At 49.3% G+C, this 20,012-nt stretch overlaps 1 protein-coding gene across 3 annotated transcripts in view; it reads left to right on the top strand.

Annotated features, from left to right (window-relative positions):
- Positions 1-20,012, top strand: part of LOC130382594 (arf-GAP with SH3 domain, ANK repeat and PH domain-containing protein 2-like) — a 48,173-nt gene that overhangs the window by 7,486 nt on the left and 20,675 nt on the right. For 2 of the 3 annotated variants that reach the window (XM_056590430.1, XM_056590429.1), the window contains exons 2-4: positions 11,062-11,134; positions 14,782-14,927; positions 16,101-16,175. In XM_056590430.1, the coding sequence (XP_056446405.1) occupies positions 11,062-11,134; positions 14,782-14,927; positions 16,101-16,175 (294 nt within the window). The remainder of the gene's footprint in view (positions 1-11,061; positions 11,135-14,781; positions 14,928-16,100; positions 16,176-20,012) is intronic. The other variant, XM_056590431.1, reaches the window with a different exon arrangement.

Below are 20,012 nucleotides of genomic sequence, written 5' to 3'. Positions count from 1 at the left end.
AAACTTCAGTCGCGCACTTTAACGTGGGTTATAGGGACGGAGGTGTTGAAGGCACGAGGGTCGGGGTGGATGTGTGTGTGTGTGTGTGTGTGTGTGTGTGTGTGTGTGTGTGTGTGTGTGTGTGTGTGTTTGTGTGTCTAGGGGTTGGAGTTTGTGTGGGGGGGTGGGGGTGGAGTCAGTGTGTGTGTGTGTGTGTGTGTGTGTGTTTGTGTGTCTAGGGGTTGGAGTTTGTGTGGGGGGGTGGGGGTGGAGTCAGTGTGTGTGTGTGTGTGTGTGTGTGTGTGGGGGGGCACGACATAAGTTTGTTTTCTTTAGCTCTTTAAAACAGCCGCCCCCGGCTCTGTCCCCCCCCCCGCGGTGAGTGTAAGCCCTGGCAGGTGGTGTTAACGGCCGGGCCCCAGACTACCAGGCCTGCTCTCTCCAGCAGCCCTGAACGCTCCCGAAGGGGTCCTGAGACCGGAACACAATGCAGTGACACCGAGGGCCATGCTCAGAGGGAGAAACGTTCAAGTTGAAATGGTGACGTTGTCCCAACATTGAGTGGTGGTCCCTCCACTCAAGTCCCCTGTGAGGCTCTCAGGTCTTCACCTCGAGGTGGGGGTTGGGTGGGACGTCTACAGTCTACAGAGTGTGTCGAACAGTTTTATGGGCCACAGTATAAGTGAACCGCCCCCTCCATCCCTTTCTCTTTCCTGCCCTCTCAGAACCCACCCCCTCCCTAACCCCTCTGCCCCCTACCAGCTCAATATTGACTTTAGTCGTTTCACACACTGGACCACGTTGGTGAATCTGCACCTTCTAAGGCGGGATTCTAAATCTGTCTGTACCACACCGTGTTCAGCAGTACACCGTGCAGTATACACCGTGTTCAGCAGTATACACCGTGTTCAGCAGTATACACCGTGTTCAGCAGTATACACCGTGTTCAGCAGTACACCGTGCAGTATACACCGTGTTCAGCAGTATACACCGTGTTCAGCAGTACACCGTGCAGTATACACCGTGTTCAGCAGTATACACCGTGTTCAGCAGTATACACCGTGTTCAGCAGTATACACCGTGTTCAGCAGTATACACCGTGTTCAGCAGTATACACCGTGTTCAGCAGTATACACCGTGTTCAGCAGTATACACCGTGTTCAGCAGTGTTTTAGCAAATAACCGGTATGAAATGACAGTATGAAATCACTCTGCTACTGTGGCTAATAATCAGCTGGACTCCCCCTCTCCAGCCCAGCCAGTTCCCTCCAGGGCTGGTGGAGGGCGGCTGCGTGTGAGCGGTTTATCCGACCCATGTGTTCTGAACCGCTTGCAGGTGTCCCTGCAGGGCGCCTGGGCCTCGTGCCGGTGGACCCCGAGCAGGAGCTCCTCCTCTGTTCACCCACATGTTGCTGCATGAGGAGCTGTGTGGAGCAGGGCTCCGTCCAGAGACGAGCCGCTGGGCAGCAGGGCTTGTCTTGGGTCCCTCTCCTGGGTCCCTGTCCTGCTGCTACTACTTCAGCAGGACGGGGGCAAACGAACGAGGCGTTTGTGAGTGTGTGCGTCTCCTCTAGACCTGGGGAGCCTGTCACCAGCGTTGTCAGTCATGCAGTGCATCGCGTGCCCACCGTTGTTCCTTTGGGAGCCCCTGGCTAAGGCAGGACTGAACCCTGTTCGCCCCACCCCCTGCGGTGCAACCAAGTGCTGCATCATCCCCCCCCCTCCCCGGCCCCGATAAGCTGGGGTCTAAAAGGCGGAGCCAATCATGCGAGGTAGGAGTGGAGGGGGAAGAGGAGTGGAGGGGGGAGGTGTGGGGAAGATGACTGAAGGGCGGAGAGCGACGTTTTCCAATCGCACTAATGCACTGTATGCCATTACTACCAGCACCCCGCAGAGAGAGGTTGGCACCGCGTCTACACATCATTACTTAGTGCGGCAGCGCGTAAACTCTACCGTGTGTGTGTGTGTGTGTGTGTGTGTGTGTGTGTGTGTGTGTGTGTTGGCACTTCCTGCTTTCCTCAAAGAAAACATACAAAGGGATGTTCCCTGGCTTTGTGCTTCCTAAGGCAGTAGAGCAAATGGAAATATGCTAACTTTGAAAGTGTCAGAATGAGGAAGGGGGCGTGGCCCCAGTGGAGGCATGAAGTGAATCACCGTGTCGGTGATTCACTTTTGCATCGATTTGCTTCTTATACGTGTGTGTGTGTGGATGAAGCTGTAGGTCGTAAGCGTGTTGAACTCATGCATACACACGGTACACACACACACACACACACACACAAGCCTACACACGCTACACACACACCGATACCCTTCTTATTGGCTTATCTCCGCAGTCTGTGGCCGACAGGTTGCTTGGTGCGACTCTGAGGGTTGGGAGGCTTCAGGGATCAGAAGGGGTCAGGGGACTCTGCTATTAGGCAGAATACTCCAGGAACCAGTGGGTGCGACCGTGAGGGAGTGACCTGCTGCTTTTGTGTCTGATACATTTCTTTACACACTATCACAAGTGTTCTTTTGGATCCAAAAAACAAAGTGTCTGTCTGCGTTTGTGTAGCCCTAAGAATGCAGAGTGGGCGGTTTGCAACACAACCGAGACCCGTGTGGGTGCTTGTTGTGGTGGACGGAGGCCCTCCGTAGTAACGCGGGCCCCAGCAGACGTGCTGTCATCTGCAGATGATTCCCCACTGGAACAATGAGGCAAAGGGGACCGCCTCATCTGTCAGTCTCTGCCACATGCAATCATCCTGGAATGCCTTTCTTCTCCAGGCCCCGAGAGCAGGAGGTGGTCATGATGGACTCACCACCCTCTCTCCACCCCCTTCCTTCTTCTACTTCAGCTTTGTGATCGTCTCTTTACCCCCCCCCCCTCTCTGTTTCACTCTGATTACTTTGTCTTTATTTCCTCTTTCTGTCTGTGTCGGCCTCCTCTTTTTGATAATGCTGCTTCGTATAGTCTTACGTTTTCATGAAACGCACGCCTCGCATCAATTGCAGAAAAGTAAGCTTTCCGCCTTCCGGAGAGTGTCATTATTTCGCAGTCATAATTAATCATTTGAATCCCTCCAAAGTTAACGTAATTAACCCAGTATGACTGAAGCGGAGGCGGGCCTCTGAGTTCTAGTCACGCACAAGTAGCAGAATATTACAGAGTTGGATATCGCTTTGAGGCAGACAATAAGGGCAATGCAAAACCCCTTCCACCTCCCTGAGCACGTTCCCCCGCCCGGCTTTGGCGGTGGAGCCCTTGGGAAAGGGAACTCCGAGCCGGGCACAACAAGGAAGGTTTCAGCCAGCAGACAGAATCGTGTCTGCCTGGCTGAGCTAGCTAAGCACTGGCTTAGCTGTCGTGTTAGCCTGGTGACAAAGAGTCAATGGGCTGCTCTGTTTGGCCCCCGCGGGTCGATCCAGGGCCACGGTGTAGACTCATGCCCTCTGGTTTCAGTTCCGGCTGTGGTAACTGCTGGGTCAGCAGGAAGTTTGGAAGGCGTTTAGAACCGGTTAAAGGAAATGAAAAGCCATTTTGATTTCTTTTTCTGGACGTTGCTCGAAGAACCACACGCACGCACGCACGCGCACACTCACCGAGGCTCATAAGGACACACACGCACGCACAGACACAAAGTCATAAGGACACACGCACACGCACGCACGCACACACACACAGTCATAAGGACAATCCCGCACGCACATTATATTGATTGATATTGATGTATTGGGACTGGAATGTAATATTTTACCTCAACAGTATTGTTCATTATTTTACAATCTTCGTATCTTTCATTTACTGAGTTGGTATTCAGTATAATTAGGCTTTCGTATCCAATGAACAAATACGTAACACCCAGAACATGAAACCCTGCTCCCATATGGTGGTCCCCTCTGGGGGTTCAGGGGGGCGACGGGGAGGAAACACACCAGCCCCCTGGGACCCGAGGGTCTCTCTAGATTAGCTACCAGCAGCTGCTGCTGAACACTCTGACGATGATGATGATGATGATGTTGAGGTAATGCATAAACATAAGGATTAATTCAGATCACTCCGGTACCACTCAGTGCTTATTAAAACGGGCACATTCACTATGAGGACAGTTAGGACGTGCTCACGCTCATTTAACCTGATTGCCATCAGGAGAGAGGAATGCTAATGTTGCAATTTAGTTGCGCTGTTCATTTGCTGGAGCACATCCCCAAAGCGCACCTCTTCCCTCTGACTGTACTGTGGGTTAGCAATGTGTTCAGAGAGCCGTGTTTCTAACACTGAGAAGAAGACAAAAGAGGGCCTGGTAGGAGAGGATGCAGGATCCACTCAGACACACGAGATCTCATTCAAATCAAAGTGGAGGTCCGAGAGCGTGTGTGCGTGTGTGCGTGCGTGTGTGCGTGCGTGCGCGTGCGTGAGAGATGGGCACTCCCTGGTCAATAACAATTTGACATTAACGTGTCAATATACACATGCAGGCCATGGCTGGTTATATTGATTTTAAAGCTGATCGGTGATGTAGTTCGGGGGGGTCAACCATTAAGCACAGAACTGGTCAAGTAGCCACAACAAGCTAATGCTTGTTGTAATGGCAACTGATCAGCTTGGCTTATAATTTCTGGTGAGATATAATTATCTAGAGCTCTGATACAATCATAGTTATTGACAACTCATTCAGCGCAGAGAGTTTCAGTGCAGCACAGGAGTACAGCTGCTTCCTAACCCATCCTTCTGTCCCACTCAGATAATACAGTTATGCAGTGGTATTGACTTCCAGCCAAATCAATTCACCATTTCTTCCTGAACTCATGAGTTCCTTTTTAATTCCAATCCCATGGAAACCAGTGCTCTCCACCTCGCTCTCATCTCCGGAGAGCCTCCCAGCCAGCGAAACCACAGCTTTCTCCTCAAAACAAACGGGTCGCTATAAATCAGTCCATTGAGTGTGCCCGGCCCCGAGAACAATCGGGCTCTTCGCTGGGGGCCCAGCTGCTCTCTACAGCCGGGCTTCAATGGGTCCCTCACAGTCCTCACAATAGATGGGCGCCGCTCGGTTCCTGTGGCCCTCACCTTCTGTCCAGCGTGAAGAATCCCGTTTTATTGGTGAGCTAACACTTAAACCGAACACACAGATTGTCGACTGGTCGCGGATTAAGGTTGTGCATTCATAAAATGCCCTGGTTCTGCCAAGTGTTACAATGTTATTGAAATAGTCGTATCAAATATATGTCTGTGTATTGGAGCGCTTTCAAAAGCTTTGGCATTCAAATATTCTGTAATCTATCAATGGCTGCTTGTTTTGTGGCTCATTTGCTATGGCTCTCTACAAACAGATTATGTTTAACTGGTGTGTACCCGAGTGATGGAGTTCACTGTACAGTGAGGAGGGTGAATAATGATACGGGAACACTATCTTCTGTCTTTCCATTTGACACGCAGTATCTCCCCAGTGGAAGGCTCTCAGGTGGAGAAAAGTCTAACAAGGTGGCGCTGGAGAGGAAATCAATGGAGATCTGATGTAGCGCTGACGGCTCAAAAGCAGATCCCCGATTATTCTCGTATGAACTCTGATGATCCTGATCATCAGATCATCTTTTTTCAGTTTTTTTCCTTGTCTGTAAGAACCTCTGCCGACAAAGACGCCCAGAGGTGTTGTTGAGGAGGAAAGACAGAGGGAGAGAGAGAGGAACCACAGACCCAGCGGCCTTCAGCCTCCATGAAACACCACAGGAGGGGGTTAGAACTCGGTGGTCCCCTCCTGGTCTGATTCCTGTTCTCCTCCTCCTCCTCCTGTTCTCCTCCTCCTCCTGTTCTCCTCCTCCTCCTTTTCCTGTTCTCCTCCTCCTCCTCTTCCTGTTCTCCTCCTCCTCCTCCTCCTCTTCCTGTTCTCCTCCTCCTCCTGTTCTCCTCCTCCTCCTCTTCCTGTTCTCCTCCTCCTCCTCCTCTTCCTGTCCTCCTCCTCCTCCTCTTCCTGTTCTTCTCCTCCTCCTCCTCCTCCTCCTCCTCCTCCTCCTCCTCCTCCTCCTCTTCCTGTTCTCCTCCTCCTCCTCTTCCTGTTCTCCTCCTCCTCCTCCTCCTCTTCCTGTTCTCCTCCTCCTCCTCCTCTTCCTGTTCTCCTCCTCCTCCTCCTGTTCTCCTCCTCCTCCTCTTCCTGTTCTCCTCCTCCTCCTCTTCCTGTTCTCCTCCTCCTCTTCCTGTTCTCCTCCTCCTCCTCTTCCTGTTCTCCTCCTCCTCCTCCTCTTCCTGTTCTCCTCCTCCTCCTCCTCTTCCTGTTCTCCTCCTCCTCCTCCTCTTCCTGTTCTCCTCCTCCTCCTCCTCCTGTTCTCCTCCTCCTCCTCTTCCTGTTCTCCTCCTGTTCTCCTCCTTCTCCTCTTCCTGTTCTCCTCCTCCTCCTCTTCCTGTTCTCCTCCTCCTCCTCTTCCTGTTCTCCTCCTCCTCCTCCTCCTCCTCCTCCTCCTCTTGGTCTCCTCCCTGTGGTCCTCCTGGCCTTGTGGCTAGCAGACTGGTCCGAGGGTGCTTTAACAGAACTGTGTGTGTGTGTGTGTGTGTGTGTGTGTGTGTGTGTGTGTGTGTGTGTGTGTGTGTGTGTGTGTGTGTGTGTGTGTGTGTGTGTGTGTGTGTGTGTGTGTGTGTGTGTGTGTGTGTGTGTGGTCCCAGGGGAGGTAAAGGAGTGTGTGTTCCTAATGAGATGATGGTATGTGAAGCAGAGGATTCAGTTACTGGACCAAGGCTGGATCCACACAGCGCCGGAGAAGGGTTTCTAGATGTAGGCGTGGTCACTAGCAGTAAGCTTCTTGAAATACACTTAAAATTAAAAATGTTCTGGTAATTTTTTTTTTTTATCTATAGTTAGTTAATCATCAAAACTACCGTAACTGGGTACCCCTGGATGGAAGTATTTTTTTACTATTTACATGCAAAATGTAATGCATGCTAAAGATCTTAAGCAAAACACTGATTTGCATACATTTTTACTCATCTCATCTTACTCTATACTTTATCCGATGGAGGCCTTCTCCTGGTGGTCTAAACCAGGGTCCTCTGCCTGGACCCATCTAAGGTCCCGGCTGTCTGTTGGGGGGCTGAGAGCATGCAGGGGGCCTCCATGGGCCCTGATGAGGGCCCATTCACTCCACGTCTCACCCTGCTGCTCATCATACGTATTCCCAAGGAAGATCGACTTCATGTTGCTTTAATCAGTTTTTCCTTGAGCTTTGATCAGCCCTAGAGCGGGCTTGTTACAGCGAACATCAGACAGCCTCACACGCTCCTAGAAGAACAAGCCTGGATATTATTAGCTCTGATGATGCTTTGGTGTTTCATCATTATACACTCGTCTCGCATTAATCCAGCTACAGTGCTCTAATGTTGTCACATCTTGTGAATCTTCTATCAACTCTGTCTCTCCCTCGGTCCACCCTACCGGTCTCTCTGTCTGTCTGTCTGTAAGTGTGTCTGTTTATCCCTGGCCTTTTCTGCCCAGACCAGCCCACTACATTATCAGCAGACACTACATAGTGTCCACAAATCTCCCCAAATCTCGCAGCATCTCCTCTCATGCATTTAGAAGTCCACAAATCTCGCTGGATCTCCTCTCATGCGTACTACAAAGGAGTCATATTCCTTGATGGCAGTTAACAAATAAAGCACGTAACTATGAACTCAAGGACTAAAATTGACAGCAATCAATCAGTCTTTATTCATTATAGTGTCAAATCATAACAGAAGTTATGTCATGACTATGGGTGGGACGAGACTAACGAGAAGAACCAGCCATGTAGCCTTTTTATGATGTAGTGACACTTAGTGAAAAAAATTATCCGTCATGAAGGATGACTTAAGTCTCAAAAAAGCCCTAAGGCCTACCTGCATAACTGTTAATTGAACTTAAAAGATATGCAGATGTTTGAAATTAAAATCATCAATATGAAAATCTTCAACCAGGAAATAATCATAATCAAACCTTTCTGTTACAAGTAGCATAATAAACTCACAAAGTAAAGATCTCTGTCTGTCTGTCTGTCTGTCTGTGTCTCTGTCTCTGTCTCTGTCTCTGTCTCTGTCTCTGTCTCTTTCTGTCTCGCTCTCTCTGTCTCTCTCTGTCTGTCTCTCTCCTCCTTTTTTTTATTTTTATTTTTTAAATTTATATTTAACATAGAATAACTTCGAGCAGGTCAGGTCATGGTAGCAGAGACATTTATGAATTACCAATTTTCATTTTATCACATAATAGTATGTTTCTTCACATAAACCTTTAAACATTCACATATTGCATTCCTCTCACCACATGAAATAAGCTAAGGGAACCCAAAAGTGGCCCAGTGAATGATGGAGGAGAAAAAGCAGGTCCTCAAAAGGGGACAGAGGGAAAACAACTCCTTAGGCTCTCATATATAGGGTGGTCAACCTAAAAGAGACATGGAAACATTATTAAGTCATCATCACAAATCAAGTATGAATTCATATAACATTATAAAACACATGACATACTCAACAAATCAGAGACGACTCAGTGGCCAAAAAGTGGTGAAGTGGAGGCAGTAAGAGAGCAAGTCCTTGAAAATGGAGGGGGAACAACTCCTCAAGCTCTCACCTGTCAAGTGGTCAACCTGAGAGGGACATGATACATTATTAAGTCTCTAATCATCACAAATTAAGTATGATTTCGTAAAACATAAAAAATTATAAACTCACTATACTAGAGGAGACTCAACAGCTAAACTTTGGTGCAGTGAAGGCTGACACACTCCTCACTCTCTACAGCCTTTTCCCTCTCAGGCGGTGCAGTCTTTGGGCTGCCTGCATTGGTCTGGCTCTCACCCTGAACTGACCAGCTCGACTTGCCCTGAACCTCTCTTGGCTGGACATAGGGAAAGCATTTATCATTGGATGAGGAAATAACTCAAAACCACAGAATAATGTAAAAGATAAAAGATTAGTTAATATTGTGCTAAACGTTCAAGAGCGTAACGACACTAATGGCTTTGTCATGTTTTGATTATGACACTAGTGTTTTCCAATGCAAAAAAGTCAGATCTTTGTGAAAATACCTGAAAATGCTCAAGACAGCACTATACACAGCCATTTGAAAACTACAATAAAACACAGATATTAAAGTTACACACAAGTTACACAATAAATTCAATGGCAAATATTGCAAATTAAACTAATTATTTCCTATAGGTTTACTTGTATTTTGTGCTAAAATTCAAAGTATCATCTGTATTTACAATACAGCTTGATTCTGCATCTCTATTTACAGCTCATGAGTCCATGTCAATGTTTATGGTTGCTATGGCAACAAGAGACTGCTGACGTTAGCAGCTGTTAGCTAGCTTAGCTAAATCATCTGAACAATAATAACCCATAGTATCACAATTCGGCATATTTAAAAAAAAAATCAACCACAACTACCAACAGTCACAGCCCTTCAACTCTGGGCTCATATGTTGTCACAAGTATGCAGTTAATTAGGTCACATCACATTCAATGTAAAAACGTTTTCCACACTGTTTTGGACATGTCTCAAAATGTAGCCAAGCTAGCCCAAGGCTAACGTTACTAACCATATATGCCTCCACTCGCTCGTCTCCCGGCGCAGCAGCACCTGCTGGGGTGGTGACCCCGGCACCAAATAGGTCTGTCAATTTTGAACATTTAGCAGCATCCACCTCCAGAGACTTCAGCTTTTTAAGTCGCAGTTGTTCAGCGCCACCCGGGCGTTTCTTGCTTTTATCCTTTTTCTGCGCCGTCCTGCGATTCCGGCCCATGCCATGAGGTCCCGCCCACCCTGGTTTGTGTTGTGATTGACAGCACTGTCAGGGCTCTCTGAGCCTGTCAGCCCATGATTGATTGACAATGACAAACACAGACCAATAATATGTGTCGATGCTGGCAACACACTGCTAGCCCTCTGTAGCCAATTGGCCGGCCTAATTGGAGGGAATTTAGAGAGAGAGAGAAAAAAAAAAAATCATTGCGGACCGGACCGGCCCACATTGGGTCAACGGCCCACCGGGACGATGCCCGGCATGCCAGATGGCCATTCCACCCCTGTCTGTGTCTACCCTACTGGTCCCTCTCTCTCTCTATCTTTGTCTGTCTGTCTGTCTGTCTGCCTGCTACCCTACCGGTCTCTTTCAGTCTCTGTCTCTGTCTGCCCTACCGGTCTCTCTCAGTCTCTGTCTATGTCTACCCTACCGGTCTTTCTCCTCAGTCGCCCCCTCCCTCCCTCTCTCCCTCCCTCTCCCTCTCCCCCTCCCTCTCTCCCTCCCTCCCTCCCCTTCTTGTGTCCGCTATTACCCGAGGGCACTCATAGTGATTCTGGTTATTGCTTTTGAATCGAGGAAATGCCCTTAAAATGGATATTAGGCCAATATGTTTCTGTGTGTGTGTGTGTGTGTGTGTGTGTGTGTGTGTGTGTGTGTGTGTGTGTGTGTGTGTGTGGCAGCTGAATGGAAGCCATTGTGTGTGTTTAACTATATTCAGTGGGCCCAGTGGGCCTCTGCTGTGTCAGAGAGAGAGAGAGAGAGAGAGAGAGAGAGAGAAGGAGCACACGGCGCCAGCCTGTCTTGGTTTGCAGCGACCTAAACATAAAGTCCCCCAAAAACGAATTTCCTTGTGCCCCCTGAGACGGTCGTCAGGTGTACAGTGGTACATTGTCTCGCTCTGGGGCTCACAAATGTGTGTGTGTGTGTGTGTGTGTCTGCCTGCCCCAACATGCCTTGCCACCTGCGTATGAAGACACACATAAACACACACACGTCCCCCTCTGTGCTCAGACTAGATTGATTGGGGAGCTGTGGTCTATTTATAGCTCTCTGTTCAATAATGCATCACTGGGAGACAGCAAGGAGACGTCAGAGGACACACACACACACACACACACACACACACACACACACACACACACACACACACACACACACACACACACAGTGAATGCGAACGTGAGATTCCAGAGTTATCATTTGATCAAGACCTCTAGCCTGAGGTAAAGACTGATAGCTGAAGCCATGATGGAGTAGCAAGACGTACTGTATATGTTGGATCAAGCCTTAAAACACTCACCATCCCTGGTTTTCTCCCTGTCTCTGCAGGCTTTGGATGTCGACCGCAGTGTTTTGTACAAGATGAAGAAGTCTGTGAAGGCCATCTACGTATCTGGGCTGGGTGAGTTCTCTCTCCCTCGCTCCCCCCTCCCTCACCCCACCTCCCGCCCCCTGTGACGAGTTCCCTCTGCTGGGTGAGTTCTCTCTCCCTCTCTCCCCCACCTCCCCCTGTGAGTCGTACTCTGCCTCAGCTGGGTGACATTGTCGACTATTTGAGGCTTTGGGAAAATCCTAAAAAATACTTCTTTTTTTTTATAGAAGGAAGATAGCCCCAGATTAATGAGTCAGAGGTGGGGAGGGGGGAGGGGGTGACCTGGCCTTTACCCGGGAACAGTGCAGAGCTCTGTTCAGAACCCGGTCACAGCTGTCTGATCCAGACCCCATAAGAAACAGAGGTGTGTGTGTGTGTGTGTGTGTGTGTGTGTGTGTGTGTGTGTGTGTGTGTGTGTGTGTGTGTGTGTGTGTGTGTGTGTGTGTGTGTGTGTGTGTGTGTGTGTGTGTGTGTGTGTGTGTGTGTGTGTGTGTGTGTGTGCATTAACTACTCATGGTTCAGGGTCGGTGCACAGAAACAATAGAAGGCATCATGAGGCCAGCTCCTCCTCGATAGACCTCAGGGGCTCTGCTGTTATCGTAGTGAAGCCACATGTTTGCTGTGGGTTCAGAAGTCTCCCAGTGTTGACATTAAAAGCGCCTGTATTTAGTGTTCCACCAGGGCTGTTGGTTCCCCTCAAGGGGAAGGTGAAGCCTTCTGTCACGTGCATGTGTCACATGATCGATAACATCAATGTCGTCGACAGCTGCCCAGGTCAAATTTTGCGTTTTGGTTCTGGTTTTAGCAATAATATTGTTTGCAGATAACTTGAATCTCTAAAAGGGAAGGGAACAAATTAAGGATTCCGAGAAACAGAATAAATGTATACAGCGTATACACCTTTTCTATTGCAAGTCCCAGGATGTTTTAAAGAATCTGTCAATGGATCACAACTGGGCTGTTAGAGGAGGGAGAGGGTGAGGGGGAGGGGGGTGGGAGGGAAGAGGGTGAGGGAGAGAGGAGGGAAGAGGGTGAGGGCGAGAGGATGGAAGAGGTAGAGGGAGAGAGGGAGGGAAGAGGGTGAGGGAGAGAGGGTGGGAAGAGGGTGAGTCACTCTGCTGAGGAGAGTGAGACAAGGCCACCTTTTTGTTCCCTGATGGAACCACGCTCCCTGATTCTTTGTCAGAACTCAAACTTGTTGTCAAGCTAAGTCTAGATTTCCCGTGTGTGTGTGTGTGTGTGTGTGTGTGTGTGTGTGTGTGTGTGTGTGTGTGTGTGCGTGTGCGTCTCACACACACCACCTTCGTCTGGGGCTGGCGGTGCTCGGGTCCGTCGGCTGCCACTGATTACTCACACACACACATCCATCACAACACCCTGCATGTTTCAGATCACACGCACACACACACACGGGGGCGGGGGGGTATTCTGCATTCTGTTGTTCATGAGGAGCGGTGCTCAAAGCGCTCTCATCTGCCACTTCAGATGCAGCCAGAGGGGGCCGGCCCTCCTGGCAGCCCGCCCAGGCAGTGCCACTACAAAGCGGGGCGTCAACAGTAGGCTGTTGATGTGCGGCTGGGGGCCGGCGCTGCTCTGTCTTTCTTTTCTTTCCCTGACACGTCATTGACTCGGAGCCTCAAATAGCCCGGTTCAAACGGGGGTCTGTGTGGATGTGTTCCTCCTGCTGCAGACAGGGAGGGAGGGAGGGAGGGAGGGAGGGAGGGAGGGAGGGGAGTAACCCTGGAGCAGCCATGGGTCTCAACACGCGCGCCACTAGGGACATGTGCTCTTGGGTTTTTCTTCCATTTCGCAAACCGTTTTAAACACACAAAAGTGCACATGTGCGTCGGCCATGTTGCAGTAGCACCTGTACTGTTAGTGTGTGTGTTTGTGTGAGTTGAGTGACGTTGAGTTTCCATGACAACGACAATGTCTGAGTGAGTGAATGATCAAATGCGTCCTGGAATGCATTGATGGAAGAGCGTTCATGTAGTAAAGTTTCCTGGAAGATTGATGAAGTTATGAAAGTCTCGGATGTGTTCACGCCTGTGGTTTGAACGGTCTCATCCTCTGTGACTCACTCTGATGCCAGGTGGGAACAGGATCTAATCTTGAATTACAAGGTGTGTGTGTGTGTGTGTGTGTGTGTGTGTGTGTGTGTGTGTGTGTGTGTGTGTGTGTGTGTGTGTGTGTGTGTGTGTGTGTGTGTGTGTGTGTGTGTGTGTGTGTGTGTGTGTGTGTGTGTGTGTGTGAGTGAACCTAATACCATTTAGCACCTGGCAAGTTTAACATTTCAAATGGAGTCGTCAGCAAAATAAAGATGGATGAGATGGAAAACGTCTCAACCTTAAAGAACATGGATGAATATTGATGTTGACTCGAATGTGCGAAGTAAATTAAAGCTAATGCGTAGCCTAGCCTAGCCTACCTTAAACGCTGTCTTATCATGCTTCCTCAGCCCTGTGAGAGGCTTGGTCACCAAGCTCAGCCACCATGTCGGTTATTATTTAATCCTGAAAAATAAGTACGTCTGGGGGTCTGCAGGTAATAACCTGCTAGCTTACTGGGAAGGTCGGCCTGTTGCTTTATTAATATGATTCATATCTCTAGGGCCCAGACATGGGGGGGGGGGGGGGGGGGGGGGTGTGTGTGTGTGTGTGTGTGTGTGTGTGTGTGTGTGTGTGTGTGTGTGTGTGTGCGTGTGCGTGTGCGTGTGCGTGCGTGCGTGCGTGCGTGCGTGCGTGTGTGCGTGCACCAGCCCATAAAGAGCTGAGTCATGCTGTTTGTTCAGCAGCAGGTGTCTAGTCGTGTCCCTTTGCACATATCTTATACTGGGCACCTCCTCCCGTCTTAGTCGACCCCCAATGCTTCCTCCCTATCGTTACCTCAGGGGTAGTCATGGTAACGGTCTCCAGCGCTAATGCATCTCTCCCTCGCTAGCCTTCTCAGTCCCGGCGGCATTACACGTGGCCTGGAGCCCGCAGAGTGCATTAAGTAGCTCCTCTCGCGCCGACACCGGGTGATGGGGAGCCCTCTGGGCCTGCTGTGACAGCTGCTTAGAGACCCCAGTGGACTTGTTGTGGAGTCGGTTTGCGTGACCTGCTGTACGGCAGCGTGTTGCCTCTCCACACCGCTCTCTCCGTGCTCCATCCTGTAGTTGATCTCCATGTGGAATCAGTCCTCTATGGGTTTGTTTAGTGTGCGTCTGTATTTTTGGAGGCCAAAAGGCCTCAACATTCCGCCCCTGTCTTGATCTAAATCCAAGTAGCGTTTTGGCGTTTCTTTGTGTGTGTGTGCTCAAAATGTTTTAGTTTTTAAAAGTAAAAAACAATTCTGTATTTATGCTGTTATAGAGTTGAGGAGAATTGCCCTAAAAGACCACTAAAATAGGGCAATATATGGCCTATTAAAATGTGTGGTGTTTGTTTGCGTTTGTGGTGAACTAAATAAACAATCTACAATATAATAATACTGCAAGACAAACACATTTTTAAGTAATCTACATGTATTTTGAACAAAGCAAAGCCCTTTGAAATGTATTGTTAACTGTGTGTGTGTGTGTGTGTGTGTGTGTGTGTGTGTGTGTGTGTGTGTGTGTGTGTGTGTGTGTGTGTGTGTGTGTGTGTGTGTGTGTGTGTGTGTGTGTGTGTGTGTGTGTGTGTGTGTGTGTGTTACAGCCCATGTGGAGAACGAGGAGCAGTACACTCTGGCCCTGGAGAAGTTCGGGGAGAACTGCGTGTACAGAGACGACCCTGACCTGGGGTCAGCCTTCCTCAAGTTCTCCGTGTTCACCAAGGAGCTCACGGCCCTCTTCAAGAACCTGGTGGGTGTGCGCTGACGGCGCTTAATGACTGTAAATCAATGTTATAGTGGATGGACTGCATTTGTAAAGTGCTTCTTCTAACCAGTGGCCACTCAAAGCGCTTTACACTATTGCCTAACATTCACCCATTCACGCACACATTCACACACCGACAGCGGTGTCAACCATGCAAGGCGACAGCCAGCTCGTAAGGAGCAGTTAGGGTGAGGGATCTTGCTCAGGGACACCTTGACAGGAGCCGGAGATCTCACTAACAACCATCCGGTTACCAGCCAACCCGCTCTACCTCCGAAGCCCAATGCCACATGTTGTTGGACCCTGTCAGACATGCAGATCCACAGCATCAGTAGTCCAGTGTGGAGTGTGGAGTGTGGAGTGTGGAGTGTGTGTCTGTGTGTGTGTGTGTGTGTGTGTGTGTGTGGATGCATGGAACATGTACGGTTGGAATGTAGTACAGGGTAGAGAAAGAAGCAACACGACCACATAGTGGTGTTGACCCGAGGGGTGACCTGAGGTGGTTGGGTCACCTGACGAGCTGGGGTCACCTCCTGACAATTCGGGTCACCTGACAAAGTGAGGTCACCTCCCCAGTGGAGTGAGCGTTATTTCAGCCGTCACACAGGACCTACCATCACTCGTCACTCGCTGTGTGTCTGTGGCTGGGGTGCTCAGACCTATTGCACAAAGACCTACTCGTACACAAAACACAGGAAGTCCGACAGGAACCTGAAGCCCTCAGGGGAACGAGTATTGGTTTCTATTGTGGGTGACAAAGAGCCTCAGAAAACACCTGCACAGTAACGCACTCTCATGTTCTGTTCTCTCATCACAATCCCTGTTTAAAGCACTCTAACTGAGAGAGGACCTACATCCTTGATACAGATTCTTTCTTATACTTTAGCTGATTTTATTTAAGAAATGCTATTCCTCCGTGGGCTTCTTGTACAACAATTACACAGTCGTATTTAAAACTATTTAGCACACTGGGTTTTGAATGGGACACGCACGCACACATGCACAGGGAGGGTCTCAGCATTCTTGGTCAACTCATGAATGTTAATCTTTGTACACATTTCTCTCTCTCTCTCTCGGCTCTTCTGTCTGGCTGTGTCCCTGCTGGCCTCCTTGGTCCGTCCATCTCTGTCCCCCCCTCTCTCCCTCTGTTTGCCCCAGTTCCAGAACATGAACAATATCATCACCTTCCCACTGGACAGCTTGCTGAAGGGGGACCTGAAGGGAGTCAAAGGGGTAAGCAATCTTCGAGTTTATCTTCTGCAACTCACAGAACGACTACTCGCAATGATGACCTCTCAGACCGTGACATTGGACTATGAAGTGAGGGATAGTTGGTGGTGATCATCACTGCTGTATGGGGGTTGTTACTGCTGTTGTCACTACTGTAGGGGGTTTTCGCTGCTGTCGTAACAGCTCTCCCTCTGGGTAAAAGCACAACCATAGCAAGCATAACCCTACCACCCTGTGTGTGTCGGTGGAGATGGTTTGTAGCTGGTCATTTTGTCCATATTGGACAACATTAGTTCGCATGATCAGCTGATGTTCCTACAATGTGGAACATCTGAATCTTCTGCAGAGTGCCTTGAAATGAACCCATCTCATTTCCTAAAGTACATTTCAAGCGTCAACCCTTACAGATGCGGTCCTCAGTAGAATGGGTTGACGCCTTTTGTGACACATCTGTCAGCTGTTCAGCCGGCTGTAGAAGGGCAAAAGATACGTGTTGGTACTGGAGGAGAAGCCGGTTCACCGGCCCCCCGTGAGGCCGTGAACATCATCATGTGTTTGTCACCGAGTCTCCCCAGACGCTCCCACCTCCCCTCTGTAACCCCGGTCTCATGGCTCATCCCTCTACCCCTGCGCTCGCTACCTGCTCTAATGAGACGTGTTACCGTAGTAACGCACGTCTTACGTCAGCTGGCTGTCTGCAGCCTCCTCCTCCCTCTCTGTGTTCTTCCGTTTCCTCACAGCGGTTCAGCAGCATGGATCTCATTCCATTTGTTGCCACACACATGAAATCGTTCAGTTCATATCATGCAGATTTAACTTTCTGTTGCTGGTGGATTTCAATTACAAAAGCGAAACCTATATCCTTCCAGTGAAATACCCTTTAACAATTATGCTCATTATTATCGCTTTGCAGTGCATTTCTACTACTATTAGTTGTACTAGTACTACTTCCACTATACTGCTGCTGCTGCTTCTACTACTACTACTGCCACTACTACAGTAGTTATGGAGCAGACTGACTGACTAATATTTGGTCACGACGCTCAATGCTAAATTAATAATAAGGTCCCATTTTTCCCTTTCCCCGTCGCACTCATTCTGTCTGATTCCCTTCATTTTCACCTTCATGCCTGTATCGCTGCAACTCACCCCACCTCCCTCACCCAGCTCTCCCCCCTGGCTGTGGGCAGTGAGGTCTTCTCCGTGGAGGCGGCCAGACCTCATTAGGGTCCATGGATGACTCTCATTACCCTAACGACAGGACTAATGAGGCATGCACTCACGATCACACGCGTGTCCGTGTCGAAGGCAATCCCTGCTCTCTCAACCCCTGTCTGTCTGGAAGTAGGGCAGAGGGGGGAAACGTTGGAACATGGGTGAAATGAGAAAGAAACCATTTTGAAATTCCATTTCGACCTGTCAAGTGTCGCATGCACACACACACACACACACACACACACACACACACACACACACACACACACACACACACACACACACACACACACACACACACACACACACACACACACACACACACACACACACACACACACACACACACACACACACAGACCTGTCATTTTCTCCCCTGGAGGACTTTTGCTTTTCTTCCTCCTCATTATCAGCCTCTCCTCTTCGGTCCGCAGACAGCTCTGTTGGGAACCAAAGAGGGAGCCTCCAGCCGGAGACTCTGTTTAACCGACCGGAGGAATGGAAGGTTGAGTCAGGCATCAGAGTAGGGGACACTGAAATCTATTAAAATTGGAATAGAACCTCTCCAGTTAGGATTAACGAGATGTGTTGCTTTGCTTTTCTGAAAGCTTTGCTTTCCTGACACCTTTGCTTTTCTGACCGCTTACGCCCCGTGCCCACTACCTCCGTCAGTTGTCCGTTGCCCATTGACTTTGAATGGGGACGGTCGCGCAATGCATTGTGGATCCGTCCGTTGACTTGGAGCGTTCGCCACCGTCAAAAAGTTGAAAAATGTTCAACTTTTTCGGCAGCGACGGTTCCGTCATCCAATCAGATCGCGTATGCAAATTTAAGCACTGTGACGCGACTCGGGCTCTGACGATACTGGAAAGCGGGAAAGCGGGTCTTCTTGCCTCGCAACAAGCAGGAAGAAGCGGGAAGAACCCGGCGAAGCGATTTGATTGGCTGACGGTTGCCTCTGCAAAGACTACTCCCCCATCCGTCAGCCACGCCTTCCCACGTCCGTTGACTGACGGTGCAGTGGGCACGAGGCGTTACTCACGGTACTTCAAGCAGGCAGTCACCTGCTTTAAGTACCATGAGTAAGCTATGAGACGCACACTAATTCATATGGATTCAGCCTGGGTGGATTTTGGTGGCAGGCTGGTGGGGCTAGGTAACAAACAACAAGAACCGAGAGCTACGCAGACGATTAGAAATCGGTTTCGGTATATGGGGTTCATTTCTACCGTGTCCAGAATTGAAACTCTCTGTTAAGGACAAGAAGCTTGTTGCTATTCAGGCAGCAGCGGTGGTGGAGCTAACCCTGCTAGCAAACACATCAGCTAACCCACACATCAGCTAACCCACACATCAGCTAACTCAAAACATCAGCTAACCCACACATCAGCTTACCCTGGAGGACAGTGGCTAATGGCTCTGTGATTAAAGGCCTGTCACCGGCCTCCATTTCACGCCTTATCAGCCACACGTCTCTTCTCCGAAGAGAAGAATTGAGAGTTGGTGCGTGAATCAGGGTGACCCTGACATATTTACTTTTCCATAACTTCCTGCCATTTTGTCTTGTTTTGTGCTTCCTGTAGTGAGGGCTAAGGAAAGGACACCGGAAAGGAGACAGGAAAAGAGTGGATGTGTGTTGTGATTATTGCGACGTATGGGATCCGACCCTCAGGGCGCCATGGAAACGTTACCTCATCAGAACACTAAGACCGATGCACAGTTTACGGCAACTTGGACACGTTACGTAACCTAAACAAGGAAACTGTGATTCTGTGATTAGCTAGGGATTCTCAAGTACCCCACACACACACACACACACACACACACACACACACACACACACACACACACACACACACACACACACACACACACACACACACACACACACACACACACACACACACACACACACACACACACACACACACACACACACACACACACACACACACACACACACACACACACACACACACACACCCCCCCCCCCCCCCCCAGTAGTGCTGAGTCTGCCAGACCGCTCTGCCAACAGCGGATTTAAGGAATGGCCTCTTGCATGATGTCATACCTGCAGCGGAGCCTCCCCTTGGGCCCATTGTCCCGCTAGCTTCTGTAGTTTTAACCCACCATAGGTCCTATAAGCTCCTTACTGTTGTGCTTGCGTCATGGGCCCCGGTTTGAGGCAGTGTTTGTGTATGAAAGAGCGGCGCGAGCTACTCTGCTGTAGCCGGTCTGCTGGTTGTCCCTGACTCAGAGCCACTTATCCAGAGGGGCAGCCCAGCAGCAGCCCTTTAAGAGAAGAGGGCTTTAAAGGAGCTGTAGGTCAAGCTTAAGAGAAGGGTTTTGAGTGTAATTTGTTAGGGCTAGTGCAAGGAAGAATTTTGTATGTGCTGGCACAAAAATTGTTCTTAGCATTGTGTCCTGTCTTATCCTAGCTATATTTTTTGTACAAAGGCAATGGGATAACCTACGATCGTCAGTGCTTGGCACTTGTGTCTATGAACATTCTTACTGTACCGACAGAGATATATTGTTTCTTTGTTTTGATATATGTACTTATTGTGGGTCTTTTTTGATAATAGCGACTGCTAAATGTAAATGTAAATGTTTAAATGCCCTAAA

The sequence above is a fragment of the Gadus chalcogrammus genome, chromosome 5 (assembly GCF_026213295.1).
Source record: "Gadus chalcogrammus isolate NIFS_2021 chromosome 5, NIFS_Gcha_1.0, whole genome shotgun sequence".
NCBI classification, from domain to species: domain Eukaryota; kingdom Metazoa; phylum Chordata; class Actinopteri; order Gadiformes; family Gadidae; genus Gadus; species Gadus chalcogrammus.
Note: the sequence above shows the minus strand (reverse complement) of the source record. Positions and strands in the feature narration are given on the sequence as shown.